The sequence below is a fragment of the Bufo gargarizans genome, unplaced genomic scaffold, assembly GCF_014858855.1.
Source record: "Bufo gargarizans isolate SCDJY-AF-19 unplaced genomic scaffold, ASM1485885v1 original_scaffold_1714_pilon, whole genome shotgun sequence".
NCBI classification, from domain to species: Eukaryota; Metazoa; Chordata; class Amphibia; order Anura; family Bufonidae; genus Bufo; species Bufo gargarizans.
This window is the reverse complement of record NW_025334477.1, coordinates 272,171-291,780: the sequence shown is the minus strand read 5'-3', so window position 1 is coordinate 291,780 and position 19,610 is coordinate 272,171. Positions and strand designations below refer to the sequence as shown.

Genomic DNA, 19,610 nt, shown 5'->3' with positions numbered 1-19,610 from the left:
TGTGGGGAGGGGATCTAATTAGGGAATCTACCTAGTTTAATTTTGTGGTTTCAATAGTCACTTGTCCATTCTGGTTATTAGAAGTCATAAGGGGTAACGTAAAGTAATATGAATATATCAGGGTGTTTTGCCTTATAATTCTCTCCTAATGCCGGGAAGCAGTACACAACTACTGTTGGATTTGATCTCACATGAGGAAAAAAGTGAAGTCAGTAAGAGCTTTGAGGAGGCCTCCGATATACTATAAGGTGTTCCTTGCTCTTTCTATGTTAGAGTTCAAAGTTATGAGTTCTTTCAGTTTAGGGGTTAAAAGGGAGGGTTACAAAGAAGGGTGGGACAATGTTAAAAGTCTGCTTTTGACCATTTCAGTGATGCGTTATTCAACATGGCACTACTATGAAAATTGTCACGTTGAATGTTAAGGGATTGCGCTCTCCACAAAAGCGTAATAAGATTTTGAGGCACCTAAAACACCTCCAAGCCGATGTAGCTATGCTACAGGAGACCCATTTATTACTAGATGACTTCCGTAGGATGGAGAAATCATGGATGGGAGAAGTAGTGGGATCGCCAGCTGTCAGACACAAAGCGGGGGTACTCATACTTTTACACAAAAATCTAGCATATGATATTCTAGGATCAGAGGTGGATGATAACGGATGGTGGTGCTCTTTACACTTGAATACAGACGCTGTGAGATCAGCCTCTACAATATATATATATATATAGACCCAATGGGGACAACAAACAGTTCTATACTGACCTCACAGTCAGACTTAACAAAGACCTAGTACCAGCGAAGATAGTAGGTGGCGACCTTAACACGGTTGTCAATACTGCTGAAGACAGAAAGAGAACTGACGCACACTCAGGTCTAACGCATGCTCATGACAAGGTTCTGGAGCCTTTTCTCCAGGATACTGCCCTGACAGATATTTGGAGGCTTATGAACCCTGATGACAGAGAGTTTACTTTTTACTCTCCGTCGCATGATTCTTGGTCTAGAATCGATTACTTCTTGATAGCCGACATTCTGAAGTCTAGAGTAGTCGATTCTCAAATCCACAATATGATAATATCTGACCAAAGCCCCATTTTCATCTCCCTCCTAAATGTAATACCTAAAGGTCATAGTATTGTCTGGCGGTTCCCTTTACATCTATACTCTGACGACAATTTCAGGGACATTCTTCGAGGATGGTACCTAGAATTTAAAGAAGATAATATCTCAAGCATAGATAATCCATCCCTGTACTGGGATATGGCCAAAGCGGTACTTAGAGGCAGGATCATGGCCTATATGGGAGGACTGAAAAGAAAAGTAGCTCAGCAATTACAGGAACTAAGCCTTTCTCTTAGGAAAGCGTACACAACGCATTTAAATTTACTAACTGAACAGACAAAAACGATATGGGAAGAGGCGAAACGGGAATATGAATTGTAGTACGAACGGAAAATGCGGTTAGATTTGTCTAGTTTAGATATGACCCCTTGGTTTGTTTCCCTCTCCTCTCCCCTTCCCCCTCCCCACCCCTCCTTTCCTTTCACCATTTTATGAATCAGTTCTTGAAATGATTTATATTGAATCTTTTTCAAATATTTCCATTGTTTAATATGCTTTTTAGGAAGTATTATTCCTGTGATGACTTAACAGGTTATAATGTATACAAACTTCCATTTGTAATGGTGATATTCATCTCATTTTATATTTTGTTAAACTTGTATTAATTTTATTATTATATTTGTTAATAAAACAAAATTTACAAGATATGTCTAGTTTAGAAGCTAAACTCTTCAGAGGGGGTAATAAATCAGGTAAACTATTGGCCAATCTAATAAACTCCAGATGACAACATCACATTTTGAAAATAGTCGACTCTCATGAAACAATACACAACAAACCAGATAAAATTGTAACTATTCTAGGTGATTATTATAAGACACTATATAAAAACCCTGGGCCCCCGGCATCCTTCTCAACATTTTTGTTGCGATGTGTATCCCTACCAATACCCACTGAGAACCAATTGGAATCCCAAAATTCCATAATCTCAGAAGATGAGATACTCATGGCCATAAAAAATTTTTTTTACATAAGGCCCCGGGCCCTGACGGATACACCCGCGAATTCTAGAAAATGATGAGTGAGGAACTTAAAAGTCCACTGGCGGCGGTGTTTAATGGTTTATTAACAGGCACCCCAACATCGGCATCAGATAATCTAGAACACATAAAACTAGTCCCCAAACCAGGCAAAGACATACTACAACCTTCTTCATATCGCCCAATATCTCTGATAAATGTTGACCTTAAACTAGCGGCCAAAATTATGGCTGACAGGCTTTCTAACATCATACTGAATCTAGGGTCTCCGTCCCAGTCTGGTTTTGTCAAGGGCAGATCCACAGTGTCCAACATAAGTAAAGTTCTGACGGTATTGGATGCAGTACAATGGAAGCTATGTAATTCCCATTTGCCAACGTTGCTGGCAATAGATGCGGAGAAGGCATTTGATAACGTCAGGTGGGACTGGATGAATAAGGTCCTGGACAGGATGAAATTCTCTGGTTCATTTAGAACATTTATATCTGCCCCCCCCCCCCCCAGGCCCGAATTGCAATCCCAGGTTTCCTATCATCACCTTTTCCACTTTGTAGAGGAACTCATCAAGGGTGTCCTCTATCCCCTCTCCTATTCAACTTGGCTCTAGAACCATTAATCCGTATACTAGAGGGAGGAGACATCTTCAAGGGAATCAAAATAGGAAATCAGGAAGTATACACATAACTTTTTGCAGATGATCTGTTATTATTTTTGGCAGACCCCACGGAAGAGCTTACAACTTCTGGACTCTTTTTTTTGGGCCAGTTTCAGGCTTCAAGATAAACATTGATAAGTGTATGTTGATGCCCCTGACATCCTCAAAAGTGAAAGACAAACTCCCAGAAAACTGTAAAAAATGCCATTAAGCAATTCCTATATTACATATTTAGGCATAAAGATAGGGAAATCGACTACCTCACTCTATAATCTAAACTATCTTTCCCTCTTTAAAACAATTACAAAAGATCTTAAAAGATGGCAAAATCTCCCACTGTCACTGACGGGCAGAAATCACTTGATAAAAATGATCTGTTTCCCCAAGCTGCTATATCCCCTCCAAACGATTCCAATGCTTTTAAAACATACAGATGTCAAGGAGCTTCAATCGGTGTTTACCAGTTTCCTGTGGTCAGGAAAGAAACCTTAATGCTACCTAGAGATAGGGAAGGCTTGAATATGCCAAACGTTAGACTTTATAATCTGTCGTGCTTTCTTAGACACTGCATGGATTTGATTCATATGACACATCATTACTCCAATTTTGCTCTAGAAACCCAATTAGCACGTCCATGGTCCTTAAATGCATTGCTGCATACAAGGAGACAAGCGTTAATGCCACATCTAAAACATTCCATAATCATTAGGGATACCATGGTGGCATGGAAGGAAGCACGTAAGCTGGCAAAAAATCATTTCTTGCATCTAGAATAATGGATCTGTGGTGACACCCTGAGTTCCCACAAGGGGCGACTAACAAAATGTTTGTTGAGTGGAGATATAGAGGAATTACCTCTTTCCAAAAACTCTTACATGTTGTGGAAAAAAGGTACCTCACCTTCCCTGAAATTTTCAATATCTATGGTTTGGACAGTCCACACTTCCTTCCCTTCCGACAAATATCCCTTTTTTGCAAACAGAGATTATGGGATGTCGCCGGGGAGTGTGACAAAACCTCCCTAATATTTTCTTTAGGGACGACAAATACAAAATTATCTATCTCACATATTTATCAAACATTAAGGGAATCAGGAAATAAAGTGTTAGCATCAACCCTTTTTGGGAAATGGGGGGGAAAAGCTAAATATTAATATATCTTCTAAAGACGTCCTACAAGGATGGTTAAGAGTTTGTAAAGCTGTACCTTGTGAAAAGTGGAGGGAGTCTCACCTCCGGCTACTACACCATGCTATTTATGCCTTCAACCTTCCTAAAAAGATGGATAATCCCAGTCATCTTAAAGCCTGCCCAAAATGTGGGTTAGAGAAAGCCGATTTGTCACACTGTGTGTGGGTTTGTCCCCAGACCCAGCATTTTTGGGAACAGATCAAAAGTTGAATTACTGATACTTGGAGTTATACATTAAGGTTTTCCCCGAAAAAATACATCAGCGCCCCCAAAGTCAGTAGATACAGCGCTATTAGTGTCACTGCGATGTTTATTCTTGAATTGGTTGAAACCAGAGATACCAAAACTCCAGTAAATAATATCTCACATTTTATGTACCTAGATAAGCTAGATACCGAATCAAGCAAAGATTAAAAAAAAATAAAAGATTTTTCCAATGTTGTGTCGGGTATTTATTTTACATAAGATATGGAATCATAAAAATATGATTTTTATGAAAAATAAAAAAAATAAAAAAATGAAAATTTAATTGGCGGACATGTAAACGCCAGTTCTTTTATTGATGAGATCTAAAGTTAATTTGTGCAGCTAATGAAACAGGGTGCAATTAATTATACAAAATATAATTTATTATAAATACAAGCAGAAAACATGGCATACAAATGAATACAAAGATAATATCAAAATTGACCATAAGATGGTGTTCCACCGTTTACAGGCTGACTTAAGTACAATACAATACTACTTTTTCCTTTTATCAAATTATTACCGATTAATATACTGGTAATCAAAATATTATAATGTAACAACAACAACAAAAAAAAACAATAGAAATGAATCTGTGGAAAATCCCTTATGCTCAATCAGAGAATATGGCAGTAAGAGACACCTTTATAAATACGCCCGTTGACCTAACTACGGATAATAAAATCCGATCAGAGATTTCACTCTGATAGCAATATTACAGAAATTCTAATGATGTGCACGTTCATTAAAATTTCCCAAAAATTATTGTTTTAACACTATAGACCCACTAATAATGGGGTCTCAACTATATGCCAATTGGAGCGATTTATAATTACTGCAAGTAAAATATATTATACATTACCCCTTGCTTTGGGATAAAGAGCTTTTAGAAGGGACCCAGCTTTCCAAGATTCAGATCTATCCCGTCCTGTGGTATGTTCCTGGTGTGTGAAGTGATGCTGATGTATCAATTCCCAAGTGTTCTCCCTGAAGAAGTTCCAAGTGATGTTTGGCTCCAGTCCTCTTTGCCTCAAGTGATTTTTCAAGTGATCTTAGTTTCTTCTTCTAAAAACTGGTTTAGATATCCACATCCTTATCTATGCCCATCCCCTCTTGGATTAGGGATTTCCAATTAGATAAGGTGGGTGTGACGTATGGTAATCATGGGTATGATGTCATTTTATTGACATTCTTTCTGCCCATCTACCACTTGATGGCACTGTTGTATCATATAGCAATTTTTAGAATTAACATATATATCCGGCTTTATTACACCTCTTAACCTTTGGTCTCTCCCAACTTAAATCAATTAGGAGGCATTCTCTCTGACACTTTAGGATCACTTTCCCAGACATCACGGATCCATTTTGACAGTCAACAGACCATCTTATTTATGGTCAGATAAGAGAACCATAAACTTCTAGTTTTTCCCTGGTTTGTATACACCTAATTGTCACAGCTATTCGAGTAATGATGTTTGAAATACCCTCAGCTCCTCTGAATAGACCCTTCTTAAGAGAAGAAAACAACAACTTGCTATATCCCCTCAATGAGATACAATACAAAAAGATACATTAATAATGTCTGGTTATAATACTTAATATTGCTTATTATATATGAATCATTAACAAGTTCAAACGCTAAATAAATGCACACAGGAATATATATATATATATATATATATATATACGAAAAGATACCCATTCCATACCAGATGTGTTTTATGGATGTCTCTTATTAGATCATGAAGCTATATAACACCCATTGTTCCTCAGACTGATATGTTTAGAGAAACCAGTGTTTTTAAGCAATAACCTCTCATGACCCCGGTAGTTAAGACAGTTCATGTGAGACCCATTACAATCTCTAAGATACCACATCTGTTGGCAATAACTTTTAAAACAATATACATTGTATGCCAGTGACCATTCCTTCTCTGGCTTATTCCAGCAGAGTTTTTGGCCTCTTAAAGGTAATGTGAATCTCCATTTTGGTTCTAATATTGTCAGACCTTAATGTGCAGATATGAATATGCCCGACAAATCCCCCTTCATTCCAAAATATTCCATAACATGTGAATGCATTTGGAATGTAATAAAGGGCTCTTCATATATTTTCTTCGATGCGTAGACTTGGCTTATAGTGTTCCAACCAGAGCTTGGTTAAAGTTCTTCTGGAGAACCTTATCTAACGCATGACTTGGATGGGACACAAATTCCAACATCCTATAGATCCTGCAAAACAGGATATAAGTTCGATAAAGGTTTGTTTTGATCTCCATCTCCACATGAATGTTTAATAGGTTCCTTTTCAATGAACCAACTTCAAGTTCCAATGTCTTGATAGAGATGGAATCGGTAACTGTCACACCGGTAGTAATAACAGTGCCCACTATGCCAAAATTATGGCGGCTACGATTGCAAAAATATGAATCGCTTTGGTCTGTAGAAAACTGTTCTCTGGTCAAGGTCTTCCTTGCTTGCTTCAGGATCTGCGTAATCCGTTCTTGGAAATATCCGATGTGCATCTGATACCAGGATTGGAGCTCCGGCGACAGGATCTCAGACACGTTGAGTTGTTTTCTGACGAAGACACGAGGATCCAGGCTGATGTAGATCTTCTGGGATAATATCCTCTTGTTCGTTAATATGAACCCCGCGGTGTCCTGTAGCATGATTCCGGATGAAGGACTTGGCATAGCAATCGGTTCAGCGTGGAACTTCTTCCCCAAGATCAGGACGACGTAGATAATGGCAATCATCTTTGATGACATCTTACGCCCCTAAAATATTGTATGACACATATGAGTACATACACTTTTCAACTTTATCCTGCAAGAAAAGAATTACTAATACCATATACCTCTGATTGGCATAAGTTCTTTTCTTGGACAGAGAAAGTTTTGGTTTCAGAGGTGAGTTAGGAGACATTTTGTTACAGAGGAAACATACATCAGGATGGGTTAGTATGAGTTAAAGATGTACAATAACAGATAACACTTTTTAGTTCATACGATACCAATCCTTATTTCCGTCTTTAGCTGGAACCGTAAAGTCTCTTCACCTCTTTTCATCCAACTCCTTCAATCTCTCGAAGTCGTGCACTAGGGTGACAAACACGTAGCTGATTAATGTGCACCCATTTTTCAATAAACTCATCCCCCTTAGGGATTTTGATCTTGTAGACCACTGGAGATAATTTGTCAGTGATGACATAGGGACCTTTCCAGGAAGGTAGGAATTTTCTCTCCTTCACTTGATCCCGAGCGAAGTTATAGAGATATACCCGATCGGAAATTTGATATTCCTTCTGTGTAGTCTTCAGATCGTAGTATGTCTTAGCACTCATTGCGGCTTTCTTTATATTCTTTTGTGCGAACGCAAAAGCATGTTGAAGGTGCTTGCGTAAATTTTCCACATACTGATGCGATGTTGTAGCATTGATCAAGTTATGGTCCGTTGTTCTGTAAAGTAAATGCTGGGGTAACACCATCTTCCTTCCCGTGATCATCTCGAAGGGAGAAAGCTTAGTTGCTGCGCTTGGGGTGGCTCTGATGGCCATAAGCACCAAAGGCAACTTGACATCCCAATCCTTACCAGATTCATTGACAAACTTTTTCAGGATGTTTACAATGGACTGGTTGTAACGTTCTACTCCACCACTAGAGGCTGGTCGATAAGCTATATGGAGCTTCCTCTTTACCCCCAGGATTTCCCACATCTTTGTCATCACCTCACTGGTGAAGTGACTTCCACGATCGGATTCGATGCGCTGGGGAAGACCAAATCTAGAAAATACGTGGTTAATGAGCAGAGATGCACATACGCTTGAACTGCATGTTTTGCACGGCAAACATTCCACCCATTTGGTGAACAGACAAGTTACGGTTAACATATACTTGTTTCCTTTTGATGAGGTTGTTACTGGTCCAATGAAGTCAATTTGGATGTCTGACCATGGCATGGACATCCCCCTTTTCATCAGCGGTGCCCGATGAGTGGGTCCTTGTGGCTGGAATTGAGGGCAGATTAGACATCCCTGACAATATGTTCGCACATCTTGTAACATATGTGGCCAGTAAGTGTAGTCCCGTAGTAACTCGTACGTTATTTTCTCACCTCGATGACCAGCGGTTGGGGCATCATGTGCATGTTGCAACATCAGACCTCGGTATGCTGCAGGTACTACCCATTGTGTGATACCGTTCTTCGAGGTCCTTATCAGTAATCCATCCTGTAATGAGAATTGGGACTTACCTTTCATCAAAATTCGTAACTCCTCGTTATCCATACAGTCTTCCGTGGTTATGGGACAGTTGTGTGGATCCTCAATGTACTTATAAAAGAGACCAATAATCGGATCCCCCTTTTGGCTCGCAATGAGATCCTCACTAGGGGAATCTTGGCTCCACTGTGCCACATTGGCTTCAGCTCCCTTTTGGGCCTGACTCCTTGTCATAGCATCCACTTGGACAGTTCCCATGAGGTCGTCAACATCAAAGACTTCTCCGTCAATGGCTGCCTGCTTGGCAAGGGAATCTGCTAGGTCATTCCCCTCTTTATCCATGCCTGGATACTTTGAATGACCTCTTACCTTCTTCCAATAAACGATAAGACTGTGGACGGTAACCATCTCATCAATTTTACAAAACATCTTACCATGCTTTACTGGCTTGTTATTGCTTCTCATCATGTCTGATCTTTTCCATCCGGGAAAGTACTCCACAAAGCTGTTACGAACATAATCAGAATCTGTGATGATTACAAACTCCTTAATATCATATTCGATAGCCATTTGTACGGCTTTGTACACAGCAGTAAGCTCTGCAACCTGGCTGCTTTTAGAACCAATTTTGTATCCAACAGACACATCTAGGAATGTATTATTCCACACGACTCCAATACCTGCAACCAATGTACGTTCGGATCCTTCATCGGCATGGAATGAACAGCCGTCTACATATACACATGGTAACGATTTGCAGTACTCCTCTTCATAAGATTTATATGGTGATGATGATTGTTCCTCCAGGAAATCATTTTCTGTTGTCTCACCTTTACGTTCCGTATTGGTACAGTCATGGAGTTCTGCTAATCCCTGAGCAACTGGGTTTTTATTATTTTGTTTGTACCTGATCTCCAATGGCCATCCCATTAAGGACATTGTCCAGGCGGTTATCCTGCTGTTTGACAAGTTTCCATCTCTTATACGATCACTCTGCAAGTATTGCAGCGGCTGGTGTGCGGTCTCCACAATGATCCTTTCGCCTTGGATAAAACTCCTAAAATATTGCAGAGCCCATACAGTTGACAATAATGCTTTTTCACAGCTATTGAATTTTACCTCTACCGGTGACAATGACTTGCTGGCATAGGCGATGATCTTGTTTCGGTTTTCCTGTTTTTGGAAAAGAACTGCACTTATGCTTTTATCAGTGAAACCTGTTTCCACGAAGAAAGGTTTTCCCCCTTCTGGATAAGCAAGGCATGGAGCCTGGATAAGTTTGGCCTTGAGCTCGGTTACAGCTTGCTCATGACGCTCACTCCATTCCCATTTTACTCCTTTCTTTAGCAACTGTAAAAGAGGTTTTGTAATTTCGGCATAATTATCTATGAACTTACGTGAGTAGTTCATCATACCCAGGAATGATCTCAACTCCTTGAGATTTGTAGGAGATTTTGTCTTGGTCACTGCTTCCACCTTCTTTTTCTGTGGGTTAATTCCATCCGCAGTGACTTCATGACCTAGGAAATTAACCTTGGTCCGGCACCATTGAGCCTTCTGTAAAGAAAGTTTTACACCTGCTTTCCTCAGCTGGGTTAGTACATGCCTCAACTCCTGAATATGTTCCTCAAAAGTTGTACTTTTGATCAGGATGTCATCCACATAGGATAAGGTACCTCGTTCAGCGGCATCAGGCATTGCCTTATGCATGAACACTGCAAACTCATGGCCCGCATTTATGTACCCGAAGGGCAATCGGGTCCATGCATACTGTCGTTTGCCAAATGTAAAGGCCAGTTTGTACTGATCCCTTTCATCTATCTTAATCGTCCAATATCCTTGTGCACAGTCAAGGGCAGTGAAGATTTTGGATCCTTGTATTTGTGCCAAACTTTGGTCAATATATGGCACGGGCCATCCGGACATATAAACACGTTTGTTCAACTGTCTTAGGTCCGAGCAGAGACGAAATTGACCATTAGGTTTGAGGACTCCAAGTATCGGATGATTGAATGAACTGTGTACTGGACGGATGATACCCCTTTCCTCCAAGTTCTTGACGATTTCCGATAGTGACTCGTAAGCCGCCAGCGGAAGTCGGTATTGTTTGACAAAAACAGGGGGTGCATCGGGATCTGTTTGGATTCTTGTAACATGTAGGTTTGTTTCCCCACAGTCATAAGAATCCTTGGCAAACATCTCCTGGAACTCTGCGAAGAGCTCCTTTAGCCGTTGACGCTTCGACTCGTCGGAGCATGCGTCAGCCATGGAGATTTGTTCTTCCACCCGCTCCTGAAATTCTGGGAAAATCTCAGGCTGACTTAACTCGTAAGCTTCTTCAAGCTCACTAGTTAAATCATTCTGGGTGTAGCGTACCTTATCCTTTCCTTGCTGGTATGATTCATACTCTTTTTCATCGATCTCATGGTTGAAAACTAATGATGACTCTTCGATGTGGCATGTACTTTCTTCAGAGCTGAAAGGATAAACAGAGTGTATGTTAAATAACCCCTCAGGGACTGAGGAAAAATGTTGTTCCACTGTTTGTTCCTCTGTCAGGTATTCATCAGGAATTATTCCAATAACATCATTTTGGAATCCAAACGTGTAGTATTCCGAATCCATAGCTAAACCAATTACGGTGTCCTTTTGTAGGGAAATGCTATGGGGAACCATGTTATGAATTACCATGTGTAACTGATCCTGATGGATGTTTATCAGTGGAGTAGGTTTTACCTTTAGGCCGAGTTGCTGCATTCGGTTGGATAAACAGATCAACGCATCTGCGTTCTTCAGCTTCTGTCCCTTCTTTACTTTAATGGGGAGAAGAAATGGTTTGCATCCTTCAGGAATTTCAACTTTCTCAGCAACCATGATACTTACGGCATAGGGCATCTGTTGTCCCCATCGTAAGGCTTGTTCTTTATCCTGGAACCCCTCTGGGTTTCCCGGCAATCTGGACCATAAGGTGTTATTTAACATGTCAATCTGTATGGCAAATCGGTGCAGAAGGTCATTACCTATATACATTTGATACCGTGATTCATTTACCACGATGAAAACGTGCTCCGTAGTTTTACTTCCTATGGAGATAGATAAAACACATCTTGCAACAACATTATGACTCTGGAAATCTCCATCCAGATCATGAATCCATTGGTCCTGTGGAGAGGAACTCTTAATCATTTTAGGGTTGGTGATCTGTTTTAAAAGTCCTAGGCTTATGTAACTCGCTTCGGATTTCAGATCCAACTTGGCATATTTCACCCGGGCTATATTGTTTACCTGTACAGGAATCAATAAATTGTCATTGACCTTTTCAATCCGTACCATCGATTGAATGTGCCTGGTCAGGTCCACGACTTCTTGATTCCCCCTTTCAAGAGAAATGGTTAATAGATCATCATCCAGAGTTACCTTTTTGATTTTGTCCCTCTGGATGGTAATGGTGTGAGCAGCACCATTGATATCTTCCTCGGGCTTACCATTCTTCAGGATTGTGACCTCCGGTATTTGATTATTCCTGAAATGCACTTCAATAGAGTTAGGTTTCTCTTCAATCACATGACAACTGCGTTGTGCTTGTGTGTTGCAAGAATATTCATAGGCAATGGGTGCCTTCACCTGAGTCCATACTGCTTCATTAATGAAATCAACTAAGGGACTTAATCTTTTTAATAAATCGATTCCTATGATCATCCGATCATATGGAAGATCCACAATCAATGTGGGATGTCTAATTGTCTTCTTGCCAATCTTAAATGTCAACCAGGATGTTCCTTTTACCTGTAAGGCATTTCCACCCACACTTATCAAAGAGCCATCAAATGACCTTAATCGTGGCTTCTTTGATGTTAAATCTGAAACTTGTTTGAAATAGGTGTAAGATAAAATGGTGGCTTGTGATCCAGTATCTATTAATCCTTTGATTGGTCCGATAAGTTCATTTTGTAGATATATGTCCACAAAGTATCGGCCATCCACCTGCAACAAATCACAGAGAAAGTTAGGATGTTTACCCATCTGCTGTCTGAGAGGTTGACCTCTCTGCAGCTCCGTGACCTCTGCATTCCTGAGTCTCCCAGGACAAGCTGGAGGAGCAGCGTTAGCCCCCCCCTTTGGGACAAGCTGTGTGACATCACAAATCACAGCTGGCTCATGGCTAGATGCTGGGACGATGTGATTATACACTGGAACAGACATCTGGTCAACTGAATTGACATCCTTAGACTGCAAGACAAATGACATATTAGACATTTCCCCCCTGGCCCTAATTTCAGGGTCAGGGGTACTGCAAGGAAATAAAGAATTAGGAATCACATCAGATTCTACCACAATCAATTTAATATCCTTACAGTGGCCTGGATTTTGACCCGGCCCAATCTGCTTTATGCTGTTACATTGCTGGGACCGGCAGTTGCCCCTAAAAAAGGATTAGGCTGTTTTTCTGGGGATAACTGGGACAACTTATTTACCATATTGCTCAGCTGGGCCACTTGCTCTACCAGCTGATCAAACCTGTTTGGTTTGGGCACATTTTGGCTTTGTTGGGCACCCTGGTTATTGGTAGGTGACCTACTCCTGGGTGAATTCAAGGATTCCTGCCTATCTTCCCTCTGTTGTCTGGGCCTATTATCCCAACGTCTATAACCCTGGTAACTTCTAGTGTTATAGGGCCTATATCCCTGGGGACCGTAATTGTAATAGGGACGGTAGTTAGACTTCCCATTACCTGAATTATTCCCCTCTGATCCATTATTATTTAGGGGTTTGGTCTGTTTGGGCGGTCCTACCTGTTGTTGCTGGGCTTGTTGAGAAGGTCCTGTAGATTGAGGGAATCTTCGTGGCTGGCTTTCAAATCCCAAGTTAGGGTTTACCTTAGCTTCAGCTACCTTTTTCTCTGGGGAATTTTTAAACCTTTTCTCACCTGTTGCATGGCACTCACTGATATTATACAGCGTGGTGGCAGCCGTCACCAACCTATCCAAGGGAGCATCAATATCCAGATCTCTAGCTAAGTTAAGTTTGATCTGGGTTGGCATAGCATCATAGAATAACTGCTTGAATTCTTCAGATTCCCAATTTGGGGATCTATATGCCAATCCATAGGCATTTTTGAGGACAGAGAGGAATTCACGGGGACTCTGATTGGGTCTACACGTAAGGCTATATATGTCCCGTTTTGCAGCAGTAGTGGTTCGGTATGGACCGAATTCCAATTTAACCTCATGCAAAACACTTGGCCAATCTAGTACTCCTCTCTCCTTAAAGGATGTAAAATAATGACGATATCTATCATCAAATGCCCATGGAAGGAACCTAATCCGGTCAGCATCAGAGTATAATTTTAAAGAATCCATAGTGGATTCATACAGTTCTAAGTGATTGGCTATCTGAGACGAACCTTTCTTGGAAAACTTAGATACTGTACTATTTAAAAACTTAATTATGCTGGAGGAGCTCTGATCCTTTTCTGAATATTGGGAATTTTTCTTCCTAGAAACCACCTCAGCATATGTTGGTCGCCTGTGATTTTGTGGCAAGGAATAAGTCACACGCTTCCCCACATCACCGTCAGACTCACATGCACTTTCATAACTTTCATGAGACTTATATCGCACAGGTGATTTAACCCTAACCCTAACATGTCTATCCAGGGGAGTATGAGGAGAGACACTTTTAGGGGCTTCCATAATATCAACACCTAGTAAGGTGGTTACAGTTTGGAATGCCCGACCTAATTGGGTTAATGCCTCCTGTTTAATCATGCTAACACTTTCAGGTTGCTGAGTGTTTTGAATGGGGTCTGCTGTAAAAGCATGTGATGGCATGTCTGGATATTGGGGAGTAAGAAATGGAGGGTCAGGAGATCTCACAGTGTTAGATGGATCCCTTTCAGCATTGACTATATTACGGGCTGATTCATCTGTCTGTTTAATTTTGGAATACTGGAGATATAAATCCTCTAAATCACTTTTTGCCTTTTGGTATGCATCAAGGCTGAGACTAAGGTTGTACTCTAAGTCTTTGATCTTCGCTTCTGCGGATTTTAGTTCTGATTCCATTTTGGATACATATATTTTTGTACCCATTATAGACTCATACCTAATTTTAGAAAGAGTACTGACTTCCAACAATGCATACAAAACAGGTGGCAATGCACATAAGAGGTGTTGGTCCCTCTTGGTATTATCATTTGCCAAATCCATATACGTCAGGTATCTATCAACCATGCCACCTAACTTCCATACATCACAACGTTCTTCAAAGGCTCTCATTTGCAGCTCATTAGTCCATTCATCTATATTTTTATCAATCTTCAAACGGGAATAAACATAATTGATAACCTTAGAGATTATCTTGTCTGGGTCAGAGGGACTATCTGCTAAAACCTGGCCATTACCTGGGTCGCTGTTTGTTACACTCATGATTATGATCAATAATCAATAACAACAACAATTTGACTTGCCAATAAGGATTAAGGAATATTTTCACTAATTGCACAAATTGGTTATAGAAATATCTCAATCAATCTCAGCAGTGCCTCCAGATATGTCGGGTATTTATTTTACATAAGATATGGAATCATAAAAATATGATTTTTATGAAAAATAAAAAAAATAAAAAAATGAAAATTTAATTGGCGGACATGTAAACGCCAGTTCTTTTATTGATGAGATCTAAAGTTAATTTGTGCAGCTAATGAAACAGGGTGCAATTAATTATACAAAATATAATTTATTATAAATACAAGCAGAAAACATGGCATACAAATGAATACAAAGATAATATCAAAATTGACCATAAGATGGTGTTCCACCGTTTACAGGCTGACTTAAGTACAATACAATACTACTTTTTCCTTTTATCAAATTATTACCGATTAATATACTGGTAATCAAAATATTATAATGTAACAACAACAACAAAAAAAAACAATAGAAATGAATCTGTGGAAAATCCCTTATGCTCAATCAGAGAATATGGCAGTAAGAGACACCTTTATAAATACGCCCGTTGACCTAACTACGGATAATAAAATCCGATCAGAGATTTCACTCTGATAGCAATATTACAGAAATTCTAATGATGTGCACGTTCATTAAAATTTCCCAAAAATTATTGTTTTAACACTATAGACCCACTAATAATGGGGTCTCAACTATATGCCAATTGGAGCGATTTATAATTACTGCAAGTAAAATATATTATACATTACCCCTTGCTTTGGGATAAAGAGCTTTTAGAAGGGACCCAGCTTTCCAAGATTCAGATCTATCCCGTCCTGTGGTATGTTCCTGGTGTGTGAAGTGATGCTGATGTATCAATTCCCAAGTGTTCTCCCTGAAGAAGTTCCAAGTGATGTTTGGCTCCAGTCCTCTTTGCCTCAAGTGATTTTTCAAGTGATCTTAGTTTCTTCTTCTAAAAACTGGTTTAGATATCCACATCCTTATCTATGCCCATCCCCTCTTGGATTAGGGATTTCCAATTAGATAAGGTGGGTGTGACGTATGGTAATCATGGGTATGATGTCATTTTATTGACATTCTTTCTGCCCATCTACCACTTGATGGCACTGTTGTATCATATAGCAATTTTTAGAATTAACATATATATCCGGCTTTATTACACCTCTTAACCTTTGGTCTCTCCCAACTTAAATCAATTAGGAGGCATTCTCTCTGACACTTTAGGATCACTTTCCCAGACATCACGGATCCATTTTGACAGTCAACAGACCATCTTATTTATGGTCAGATAAGAGAACCATAAACTTCTAGTTTTTCCCTGGTTTGTATACACCTAATTGTCACAGCTATTCGAGTAATGATGTTTGAAATACCCTCAGCTCCTCTGAATAGACCCTTCTTAAGAGAAGAAAACAACAACTTGCTATATCCCCTCAATGAGATACAATACAAAAAGATACATTAATAATGTCTGGTTATAATACTTAATATTGCTTATTATATATGAATCATTAACAAGTTCAAACGCTAAATAAATGCACACAGGAATATATATATATATATATATATATATACGAAAAGATACCCATTCCATACCAGATGTGTTTTATGGATGTCTCTTATTAGATCATGAAGCTATATAACACCCATTGTTCCTCAGACTGATATGTTTAGAGAAACCAGTGTTTTTAAGCAATAACCTCTCATGACCCCGGTAGTTAAGACAGTTCATGTGAGACCCATTACAATCTCTAAGATACCACATCTGTTGGCAATAACTTTTAAAACAATATACATTGTATGCCAGTGACCATTCCTTCTCTGGCTTATTCCAGCAGAGTTTTTGGCCTCTTAAAGGTAATGTGAATCTCCATTTTGGTTCTAATATTGTCAGACCTTAATGTGCAGATATGAATATGCCCGACAGTTGGAAAACTTTTATAATCAGGCATCTTTTTTTTTTAAATAATTTATTTTATTTTCAAAAAGGAGATAGAAAAACAGGAGATTACAGTATATCAAATCAGGTATCATATTACTAAATACATTACCATACAATACAACGTATTTTCGTCCTATATCGAATCCCCCTCTTATTTTATACCCCCCACCCCTTTTTCTCCGCGGAGCCGCTGCTGTCCCACCTACTTTTATTTAATATTTTTATTATTTAGTATTTTCTATTTCCACCTACCCCATATCCGCTGCCAGACTATTTTCTTTTTTCCCGTATAGGCGAGACTGTATTCATATAACTTTACCCTGTCCATGTACTCTATCCATTCCTGGAAACTAGGGTATTTCATAGAGCCCCAGTATTTGACTATTATTATTTTGGCAAGGGCAATACCCCAGAGCCAAAGTAGTTGCTCAATTTTATTTTTCTTTATCTCTGGGAAAGTGCCCAAGATCGCCAAATCAATACCCGCTTCATATTTTAGAGGGGAGCTATTCTGTAATTTACAAAAGATTTTAGTCCAGTACTCTTTTATACCCGGGCATTCCCACGGCAAGTGTATGTATTCACCTCTATCCTTATTACATTTATAACAGTTCTGTTTTCTATCTTTGTAAATATTATGCAAAAAGGCTGGTGTATAATAGAGGTGATGTATAATTTTTAGAAGAATCCATGCGTGGGCCGGGGAGACCGTAGACCTTTTAATATTTTTATAAACAATATCCCATATAATGGGTTCCGCATTCTGCAAATCCCTTCCCCATTTACCTTGAGCTCTGAATGTGATCTGATTGGTGTATTCGTGTTTTAACTTAACATAAATGTGAGATACGGCAGAAGTGTTTAACGTCATATCATAACAGAAATCTAAAAAAGAATTCTGTACAGTATCTAAATAATTCTTATTTTCCGTGTAGTGTATAGCGTGTCATAATTGTGCATATCGAAATTTATCAATAAATGTTACTGAAATATCCGGAAAAATTTCATTTAGGGGCCTAATCTGTCCCTTATCAAAAACTTGTGAAATTAAATATATCCCCTGTTTCTCCCAATAACTAACGTCACCCATTTGCTTAATTTGTGGTAAGTGTGCATTCCCCCACAGGGGGGTATATTGAACCGCTTGGGAAACTCCGACCATGCGTCAAACTTGTTGCCAAATATACTCAAGCATTCTTCTAAAAGGGTTTATTGTTATTTTCTTCTCAGAGGGGCCTTTCTCAAGGATCGAGAAGACATCCTCCCAAGGTCTATAGTTCTCCCCGAAAACAAGCCGTATACATTTATTCTTTCGATTCCTCACACACCATCTCAGCTGTGCGGCCATATAATATCCTTTTAAAAAGGGGGCGGAAATACCACCCTCTTCTTTATAGAGATACTTATCTTCATTGTTCTATAATGTTATAGACGTTATATGCATACTATTTTCGGGTCTTCTAGACTTTCATTCACACCTGTCCTGTTTCTTTCAGCAAATGTTATGCTTGCGTTATTGTAAGTTGGAGTCCAGTAAGGAGACGGTCGGTCCTTGCTTTCTCCCTACCTCACTTAGGGATCGCGGCGTGGTTCGCTGCGAACGACCTCAGTCGTTACCTAGCACCTTTTGAACTGACGGTGTCGGTTCTCCTAAATAGGATTTACATGTTCTATACGTTCACTTTTTTGTGTCTTGTTGTGCCCTTTTCTGTCTTCCCCTCCTTATGTGTCCCTCCCTCTACCGCTACTGTATTTCTGATGGTACTGAAAGGTTCTGACAGATTGTGCATGCCTTCCTCTAATGTCACTCACAATGGCTCCCATATCGTTTTGCACTTTTAATGTTAGGGGTTTCAATAAACCCGAGAAGCGTAGCCAGATTTTATACAGCCTCCATAAAAAAAGAGTTATGATTGCTATGATTCAGGAAACTCATTTTAAAACAGGTGCCGTTCCCCGCTATTCCAATCGTTATTACCAGACTTGGTTCCATGGTCCTAATCCCACCAGCAGATCGGGAGGGGTTTCTATAGGGCTCCACAAATCGTTTAGCCATACTGTCTTGTCTTCTGAGATAGATTTGAAAGGCAGGTTTCTCTTCATTAAGCTCTCTGTGGATCACTCTGTTATAACTGTGGCTAATGTCTATTTTCCTAACCAGGGACAGACGACATTCGGATCCAAGATTTTGAAAAAATTATCCAAGTTTGCAGATGGATCTCCGATCATACTTGGAGGCGATTTCAATCTAGTGATGGACCCAAGATTAGATGCCTCATCTGGTAAGTCCTCGATCTCCCCGAGTTCCTTGCGCAGATTCAAATCTGAGCTCATGGCACTTCGCTTGGTAGATTTGTGGCGCATTCTGCATCCAGGTGTCAGGGATTATAGCTTCCACTCCCCAATCCATAACAGTTATGGTAGACTTGACCATATCTTTATATCTCAACAACTGCTGGACTCTGGGCCTAAATGCTCTATTGACACTCGCCTGTGGTCTGATCATGCTCCGGTGTGTGGCGTTATTTCTTCCCGACCTTCCTGCCCCCGGCCCTTGTCATGGAGACTGAATGACAATCTGCTGTCGGATACAGCCTGCTTAGCAGACATCCGGAAGGCTATTGCTGACTTTACCACGGACCATCTGTCGGATTTGACAGCCCCCCCTATTAAATGGGAGGCCCTCAAATGCGTGCTTAGGGGGGTGTTTATCTCACATGGTTCCAGATTAAAAAAAGAACGCTCCCACAAATTGAGGTCTCTTTTATCTGATCTGGCCA

At 39.9% G+C, this 19,610-nt stretch overlaps 1 protein-coding gene across 1 annotated transcript; it reads right to left on the bottom strand.

Annotated features, from left to right (window-relative positions):
• Positions 1-7,020: 7,020 nt before the first annotated feature.
• Positions 7,021-19,194, bottom strand: LOC122923545. Its single transcript, XM_044274380.1, has 4 exons — positions 19,062-19,194; positions 17,617-17,715; positions 13,061-14,155; positions 7,021-7,025 (listed from the first exon to the last, which is right to left on the bottom strand). The coding sequence occupies exons 1-4, from the start codon at positions 19,192-19,194 to the stop codon at positions 7,021-7,023; spliced, it is 1,332 nt and encodes a 443-aa protein (XP_044130315.1).
• Positions 19,195-19,610: the final 416 nt, after the last annotated feature.